Source organism: Ursus arctos, unplaced genomic scaffold (assembly GCF_023065955.2).
Source record: "Ursus arctos isolate Adak ecotype North America unplaced genomic scaffold, UrsArc2.0 scaffold_13, whole genome shotgun sequence".
NCBI classification, from domain to species: Eukaryota; Metazoa; Chordata; class Mammalia; order Carnivora; family Ursidae; genus Ursus; species Ursus arctos.
The window spans coordinates 67,450,467-67,459,475 of record NW_026622797.1 but is presented as its reverse complement, the minus strand read 5'-3'; the positions used below and the strand labels follow the sequence as shown (position 1 = coordinate 67,459,475).

Here is a 9,009-nt window from a genome sequence, read left to right as displayed (position 1 = left end):
AGACACATTGAAAAATAGGGACTAGACTATGAAGCGAGGCATGAGTTTTGGTGAAAGTGGGGATTTAGGTGCATGTATGTTCTGTGCAAGTGACCTTTAGGTGCTTCCTGATTCCATCTCGTCCAGAGAATATAATGACATGCATACAGAGGACATCATTCGTGTGAATAAGCACCTAGGGTCTAAAAGAGGTTGAGTGTTGTGTGTCCACAACACTGGCAGTGTGCTTTTCCAGGGGCTCCCCAGGAACAACTATCACCAGTTGTTACGGGTGTCCTATTCCTGGCAGCACCGAGTATAATGCTGTGGATACAATAGGTGGTTAATAAGTGCAAATTAAATCAGTGAGTGTCTTGTCCATGTAGTTTTGGAAAGCTGGAGAAGGATGGGTAGGGGGACTTCAATTGCATCATAACCTTGAATTATGTTCGTCACACAGGTATTTCTGTGGTGCCTACAGAAGAATGTGAAATTTATAGAGTTAACAGGCATTTATGAGAAAATAGACCAGTATATTAAATTGAATAAAATATACGCCGCTGGAAAAATGATCCTGGAGTATTTATCAATGGCATGGGTGTCGATCCTCATGCTCACATAGCTGCTCCTCTGACTTTTCCTCTGCGGGGAGCTCCTCTCCGAGGCCAAGGTCAGCTGCACCATCATCTTGTCTGGCTTCTCTCCGTTCTCCGGTATGTAGCTGCCCAGGTCATTAACCTCCCCGTCGCTGTAGCTGCCATCCAGCATGACCCCGCGAGGCTGGGGTAGTCCACAGGTGCAGGGAAGCTGCGAACACAGCAAACACACGCTGTGATGCGAGCTCAGTTCCAGCTCTCAGAAGAAACCGCATGCTGGTCGGGGCTGCCTTTTCTAGTTTCTTTTATTCCCAGTTAGGGGTGGGGCATGGGAAAATAACGGTGTTGGCTCTGCAGACCGGCTAAAAGAGCAGGTGCCCATTTTTGTTCCAAGTCTATGGAGCAACTCTTAGGGAACATCACATGGTATCAGAGACCAACCTGAATGTTCATGATCAGATAACTGTGCTGTTCTCTCTGAGATTACAAATGGATAGGAGCCCTGATAAAAATATTTGCAGATAACATTAGGTGTGTGTAGTGTGATGGGGTGGGGATTGTGGAGATAGTTTACTCCTACTTAGGTTTAGTTTTCTGGAGGAAATAACCATTTGACTGCAGACAGGAGGAAGAAAGAAAAGTTGGGTGGGAGGGAAGATGATCTGGGAAATGATGGAAGCTGCACAAGGTCACGTATGAAAGAGAAGTTCCTAGAATGGAGGAGGTGCTTCCCTGGAAGGGGTTTGCTTGTTTGTTTGTTTGTTTGTTTGATTACACCTGTGGGTTCACAAATAATTGTTTCACCATGTTGAATTGTCATCTATTTTTAGCACTAAACAATGAACACCACCATGATTAAAGGGACTCTGTCTTAGTTAACTTGGCTTAGCTGTTGGTATATGGTAGGTGCTAAATAAATATTTGAACGACTGAAAGATGTAGCCCAGGGTAAATGTCGCACTGTTTTAACACACTATTTTGTTTGCTCTTCACACCAGCTTGTGAAGTAGGTGGAGGAGGGGATGTCACCGCCCCAATTTACAGAGAAGGTTTGACCTGTCCACGGTCCGAAGCAGGACCAGGCTCTATCCCTGAGCAGACGCCTCACTCGTGGCAAGGTCACCTTCTCGCGCAGCTTGCACTCCTTGCGCTCCTGCACCGTGGTCAGGTAGTTGACGGCGGCGTACTCCAGCACCGACAGGAACACGAACACGAAGCTGACCCAGAGGTAGATGTCCACTGCCTTGATGTAGGAGACGCGGGGCATGGAGGCGTTCACGCCCGTGATGATGGTAGACATGGTCAGCACAGTGGTGATCCCTGCAAATAGAGTGAGACACAAGTTTCACTGAACACCCTGGAGGCCATCACTCCTCTCTTCTTTTTCTGTTCTCCTTCCGCCTAGAATATCTCCCTCCCTGCCCCTCCGTCTAGCAAACACCTATTCATCTTTCAAGATTTAGCACTTTTTTAAAAAGATTTATTATTTATTTATTTATTTATTTATTTATTTATTTATGTATTTAAGAGCGTGTGAGAACAAGAGCAAGAGAGAACAGAGGGAGAGGGAGAAGCAGACTCCCCACTGAGCAGGGAGCCCTACCCAAGGCTCCATCCCAGGACCCTGAGCTCACAACCTGAGTCTAAGGCAGACTCCTAACCCACTGAGCCACCCAGGTGCCCCTCAAGATTTAGCTTTTATAAAGCGTCTCCTGTTCCCCCACCTCCTCACCCATTCCCTCCCCTCCACATCCTCCCAAACACCTGTCTCACTTTGTCCTTCCGTAGAGAGCACACCCTAGAAATTTTTGGCAGTAAGATATTTATTTCCATTCAATTGATTAAAACAGAGATTTATGGGGGCCCCCGGCTGGCTCAGTCAATACAGCATGCGACTCTCGATCTCGGGGTGGTGAGTTCCAGCCCCACGTTGGGCATAGAAATTACTTTAAAAAATAAAATCTTAAAAATAAATAAATAAATAAATAAATAAAACAGAGATTATATAATGAGCAGGTATATATGTGTTTCTTGTAACTACTTCTCCAAAAAGGGAAAGAAGTGCACTAGGTATATTTCAGTACTTGTGTCCTTGTTGCTGGTATAGGATCTTGCAGTCCTGGGCCTGCATTATTAGTTGTCAGGGCCATTCTGGCAGCCACCCCCATGCCAGCCCTGGCCGCCCATTCACCAGTGTTGACTTGAGGATGCGGAGGTCAATTTTACCAAGAATTGATGTTAACTTCATTTAGGGGGGTTAGATTTTTAAAACTAAAATGGTTGTTTATTTAACACGGTGACCATTCAAGCTACAGAACACCTGTTAAAGGACAGGGCGTTTGTCAGGGGTACTTGCCTGGGATTTCAAATTAAACTGAGAGCATTTGCTTGGCAAGCATCGAATCACAGGGGACTGGGGTCACCTTAAGGGCCAGTTCCAATTCAGTGTCACTAAAACCTGGGGGATGACCCTGCCCCTCGAAGCCTCGGAACCATCTGAGCAATGGTGGTGTGCGTGACTGAGCGGGCACAATATTTAAGGTGGGGGAGAGAGTTGATGGCAAATAGCTATTCCTGAAATGCTTACAGAGTAGGGATTTTCAGACGTGAGCGTGTATAAGAATGACCAGGAGACCTTGTTCAAAATGTAGGTTCCGGTCCTTTCTCAGAGATTCTAATTCTATACACGTAGATGAGACACAGGATTCTTCTTTTTTAACAATTTCCCCCAGAGATTCCATTGCAAAGATCCCTTGGGCCGCCTTTGGAGAAACCCTGTTATGGAACATGGTTTCCTTCCGCAGGTGGGCAGAGAAAGCACCCACACACCAGGACCACTGACTCCAGAACATGGTTCTAACAAAACTTGGGGTGTTTGCATGGGCACTTGTGGGACCCTGGAGACATAGGTTCTTAATAATGGCATTTTACCCGTGAATCAATAACCTGGTGTTTCCAAGTAATCACGCCAACAGAGGTTTAGAACCAATTTGAAATGAACAGTTTCATCTGGAAGAAATTACTTGTATTTTAGACGCCCGAAAGACACACTTGAGATGTTCCTTACCTAAAGGGACTCTGGCAGGCACGGCTCTGCGGTCGATCCAGAAGGACACCCAGGACAGCATGACCATCAGGGTGGCAGGAAAGTAAGTTTGGAGCAAGAAGAAGAAGATATGGCGTCGCAAGGTGAAGTTAATGTACAGACGGTTGTACCAGCCTGGGGGACACAGAAAGAAAAGATCGCACACGCCACAGCTACTCAGCTCCCGCACACGACCCCTTCTGTTCAGGGACTCGTGAATGCCTTAGACACTCTCCTGGAAACTTGCCATACCGTTACAAAGCTTAAGTGAGAAAAACCATGGACTCCAGAGTGATTATATGACAACCAACACCACCTGGGTGAGTCCCTCTCAAGGCATCTTTGGCCCCTGTCCTGTATGTAAACGAACCCCCTGAGAAGGCCATTTAGACTCTTGTCACGTTTTGGGACAGAGCCTAGCAATGTCACCATTACTTAGCTGCTTATTGGAGATGCAGACTCTCGGCCCCAGCCCAGACCTACTGCATCAGAATCTCCTTTTAACAACACTCCCCACATGATTTATAGGCATGATAAAGTTCGAGACACATTTACTTAAACAAGCCCCTTTGGATTTCTTTATGGAGGAAAATGTTTTAAAGTTAAAATCCCAAGCTAACCCATACATTGCATTTAGGAACAGTGAACGATCACAGGTTCAGCTACGCTTCAGCTCTGCCCTTGTGTTCTCTGCAAGGAGGAAATACGCATGGGGGCGGTCAAAGGAACAGGAGAAAGATGGAAGGAAAAGGAAAAAGCAGGATAAACCTGGGATGACGAGGACTGAAAATGAAATGGAGACTTGGCAACATTAACTTGAAAACCTGGCGTCCTGGATAATTATAATGCAATGGTTATCACTGTTAAACAGTCCCAGAAAGGGACTGTGCAGGTGCTGTAGACTGACCATGTCCCCCCAAAATTTGTATGTTGAAACCTAATCCTCTACGTGATGATATTTGGAGGTGGGGCCTTTGGAAGTGATTGCATCATGAGTGGGATTAGTGCGCCTATAAAAGAGACCCCAGATCGCTCCCTTGCGCCTCCCCCCATGCGAGGACACAGCAAGAACTGGCTGTCTGTGAACTAGGAAGTGGGCTCTCATTGGACACTGACTCTGCCGGCACCTTGATCTTGGACTTCCCGGCGTCCAGAGCTGTGAGAAGTGAATGTCTGTTCTATAGATGCCACCCAGTCTATGGTATTTTGTGATAGCAGCCCAAACAGACTAAGACAAGAGGAAGTGTCAGATTGCTATGGATGAAGTGTGGATCCCCTGAAAAACCAAGACTCCTAAGCGATATATACAGAAGATGAGATATGCTGGATTGCAGCGACATGCTGGGAGTAGAACAGTGCCCTCCGTTGCGGATTGGAAGACTTGAAAGGTTGCACTTCCTGCACAGTCATGCAAAATTTTGGCAAAAGAATCCACATAAAGAGGGGCTCTTGGGTGGCTCAGTCAGCTAAGCATCCGACTCTTGATTTCAGCTCAGGTCCTGATCTCAGTGTCGTGAGTTCAAGCCCGGCACTGGGCAGCCACGCTGGGCGTGGAGCCTACTTAAAAAAGAAAGAAAGAAACTACATAAAGATTTGAATAATATCATCCTGAAAGGTGATTAGTCAACCCGGAGGTAAGGGTTGGAGAGAGCTGTTCCCCTCAGCTGCCAGGAGGAGGACCACAGAGCATGCCCCCAGGCAAGGAGAGGTGACAAGCCCATACACCGCTGAGCCCAGAGGCTCACAAGGCCACAAAGAGGGACTGTGCAAGCAGCATACTTAAGAGAAAATTCACTGAAGCAAAGAGAAAAAAAAAGAGAAAGAGAGAGACAGGATTAGTTGAGTGGAGCAGAGGGAATGGAAATCAATAGACCTAAAATTGAACCGTTTCTTGCCTCAGAGGAGGGGGTTCTGGGAATCCCATCGGGGGATTGCTACACTGGCAAAAGGATTGGTTCAAACAAACCTCCTCACATGGCTGATGTTTGAGTCCTTACTGATGTATTCTAGGGCCTCACTTCGGACGCTTTTCCAAAAATCACGTCTCCCCGGTGCTGGCCACCCCGAGACCTGATTTAGGATTTCCACCTTTGGCTTCAAATCCAGGTGGCACCAGCTGTGCTCCCTTGACACCCAATTCACACCTTTCCTGAAAGGGAGGATGACCCCCCCGGCCCCCCCAGCCCCCCTCACCCCCGCCCCACCTGTGCTGCTGTAGAAGGCCAGTTTAGTGGTGGTGTGGAATTCTTGAATGAGGAACTGGGAGAGCGAGATGCGCTCATCTGTCTTTAAGGAGTCATTGCCTTTTTTCCAGTACAGCATGAGGTCATCCTCCGTGTAGGCATCTGAAAAGACGAGAGACAGCGGTGGGGAGCCGGGCCTGTCTGGGGGGCTCCGTGGAAGCAGCTCCACATCTCCTACACCAACTATCAGGATGGTAGTAAGAGAGTTGGAATAAAAATCCACAGTCTAAACAAAGCAAAACAACATTTTTAAAAAAGACAAATTCTCCCCAGTCTTCCAGAAGTCGTCAGAGCAAAACTCTCAAGCCAAATGCTCCTAATTCCTGCAAAGGCGTTCGCCCCACAATTCAGCCTGCCATTTAGTAGGTTACCATACACGAAATTGGTATACTTGTAGAGCAGAAATGGTGAAATTGTGGCAAAACCGCTTACAGACCATCCTTACAGACCTAGGCTGATTTAGCCCTTTCTTTTCTCCTTCCTAAGTGTAGTGTTGCATCCTTGATGGCGAATATCTTTAAATACTCTCCAGGTAATAAGGGCGGCGTTCTAGAGAGAAACGACCCATAAAGTGATGGCAGCAGAACACAAGCCCCTTCTCTGCAGGCTTCCAATGGCTCCTACCCAGGGTAGAATCAGTGATGCCCCCAGAACGATCATGCCCTCTGGCGCTTCTGCGTCCTGACCCTCGCCTGCTTTCGTTGAGCGCACACTGAGTCCAGCTGAGCAAACCTACCTGCAGCCTGGACAGAACTGAGGTAAGACCTAACAATGGCCGGTGCAGTCTGCTTGTGTGTTCAACTGTTCTTGTCCTATTTCATTCCTCTGTTTTATTGTATGTCTTACCCTTGACCTGTGTGATGGTTGGTTTCATATATCCACTTGGCTAGGTTCTAGGACCCAGTTGTTCAATCAAACACTAACCCAGCTGTTGCTCTGAAGATGCTTTCTAGATGGGACGCCTACAACCACTTCACCAGAAGTAAAGGAGATGATCCAGGACAACCTGGGTAGGCCTGATCCCATCAGTTGAAAAGCCTTAAGGGCAGACCTGAGGTTTCTCCAAAGAAGAAGAAATTCTGCCTGTGGAGGACAGGCTCAGGTCCCAACGGGGGTTCCCAGCCTTCCCTTCCCACCAGCCTGCCCTGCAGATGGCAGACTTGCCCCACCAGCCCCTACGCTCACACAAGCCAATTCCTTGCACTCAATATCTCTTAGCATGCATCTCCAATATTCTGCTTCTCTGTGCACCCTGACTGATGCAACCTGGAAGGCGCTACCTTCGTGATGGAGTGCCTGGGTGTACTGGGGAAAGCAGGGTACTGGAGCCAATGAGTTAAGTCCTTAGTGCTATGTCCCTCCACGTATAATGGAGATAACAGTAACCTTCTGGTGAGGATGAAATGACAGCAGGCAGAAAGCCACTATGCGGTGGGTAGTCCCTCCCTTGGTCCTGGGGTTTATTACTCCCTTTTCCCACATTCAGTGTCCTATGGAGCTGTCCATTGGATCTCTGTGTCAACATTCCTGCCCTCCTCCACCCCAGATGACTGGGGCCAGGGGATCCCTGGCTCACTGCACACAACTGCAGGTAGGCTTACAAAGAGGCCCTGTGCCAAAGAGATTCCTCACTAGGGCTTGGTCACCAGCCAGGAAGGGCCAGGGGTCATGAGCTGGTATTCACTTGGGAGGAGTGGGCCAGCTGGAGTTATGGGGGAGTCCAGACCGTGCCCACCAGAGGAAGCATTGGGGCAAAAACTGAAAAACAGAGCAGTTGTGTAGAGAGCTGGAGATGTAAGTCAGTAGTCCTTGACGCTGTCTCAGCCTTGCTCTTCCTGGGGCCTGGCTCTTAACCTGTGCAGGGCATCCGTGTGTGCAAGTGTCCTGAGGCCCCTCAGCTGTGCCTGAGACTCTCAAGCACCACCTGCGCTCACCTTGGCAGTTCCCGCGGGCAATCGTTACCAAACTGGTTTTTGCCAAGAAATCTTTTCTTCGACAGAAATCTTATGCAGAGGAACAATAAAACAGATCAAAAATGAGTTCACACATTGGACGGCAGGTAGAAACAGCTGCACAAGGAGACCCACATTTGCTGAGCCCTCTACCCCCTCCCCAGCAGTTGCCGAGGTTCCCACGGAACCAAGTTTAAAGCCATTGCCGTAGCGCGTTGAAAGGGTCAATTATGGGAGCAGAGGTTTTAGTCTCAGACTTGTTCCTGATTTTCAGAATTACCCTGAACTTAGATTTAATCTAAAAAAATCACTTGAAAAAATCACTAGCCATGAATGAGGAGCTGTTCCTGCTACTGAGAGTTAGTGGTGTTGGGAATTACTCAGGATCTGTGTGCTGATGTCCCGGACAGTCTACTCACAGCTTTCGATTTCAAGGGAGCACGTTTGTGTGTCCAGGGGAAATCGGCTGAAGTCCATGTTGCACATTGCAGTCACTGTAACCCTACAAACAAAAAGACAAAGCCCAAATTTTCAGAGGCTGCAAAATACAAGTGCAAAATGATAAACAGAAAAGGGCTCTGCTTCCTTCCAGTATAACTGCCTCCTTATAATTCATATGCAAGGTGTCAGGATGTAGGTAAGTAGCTTAGGTATGATAAAGTATGATAAAGTCATTGCAGTACTCTGGGTTTAACTCCAGAGTGTCTCTACCAACTTCTATCGCATTCAAGCATGTTAACGAAGCAATGCTTTCAATCGATATAAAAATGTGAAATAAAAACTCATATGATATTGCTTCTTAAAAGAAACCATAGGAGCATATATTGTTCTCTGGTTTTAGATAAATTCAGTTTTTTTCTGCTCTTTTATTGAATTTGTCGATATTCAACATTTATATACAACATATCAGAAATAATATTAATGAAACCCTTCTGCCAGTGGCCAAATTGGGCACTTTTTTTTTTTTACAATGTTGATATTTTTATATTGATAATAATATCTCCTAGTGGGCATGGGTGTTTTTAGTGGATAATTCCATGGAGATCATAGTAATGAAAAAACACTGAGAGCTTTTTTGTACCAGCATGTAAGCGCTTGCTGGCATCTGATGGTTCTGTTTGAGTTTACACAGGAAAATGGGCTTCTGCATCAAA

General features: G+C 47.0%; 1 protein-coding gene across 3 annotated transcripts in view; it reads right to left on the bottom strand.

The window, feature by feature from the left end:
- Positions 1–324: 324 nt before the first annotated feature.
- GABRR1 (gamma-aminobutyric acid type A receptor subunit rho1) overlaps positions 325–9,009 on the bottom strand; it is a 29,757-nt gene continuing 21,072 nt past the window's right edge. For all 3 annotated transcript variants that reach the window (XM_044388898.3, XM_026511824.4, XM_044388899.3), the window contains 5 exons: positions 8,275–8,357; positions 5,865–6,005; positions 3,643–3,795; positions 1,699–1,895; positions 325–786 (listed from right to left, as the gene is read on the bottom strand). In XM_044388898.3, coding sequence (XP_044244833.2) covers positions 493–786; positions 1,699–1,895; positions 3,643–3,795; positions 5,865–6,005; positions 8,275–8,357 — 868 coding nt within the window. In that variant the 3' untranslated portion in view covers positions 325–492. The remainder of the gene's footprint in view (positions 787–1,698; positions 1,896–3,642; positions 3,796–5,864; positions 6,006–8,274; positions 8,358–9,009) is intronic.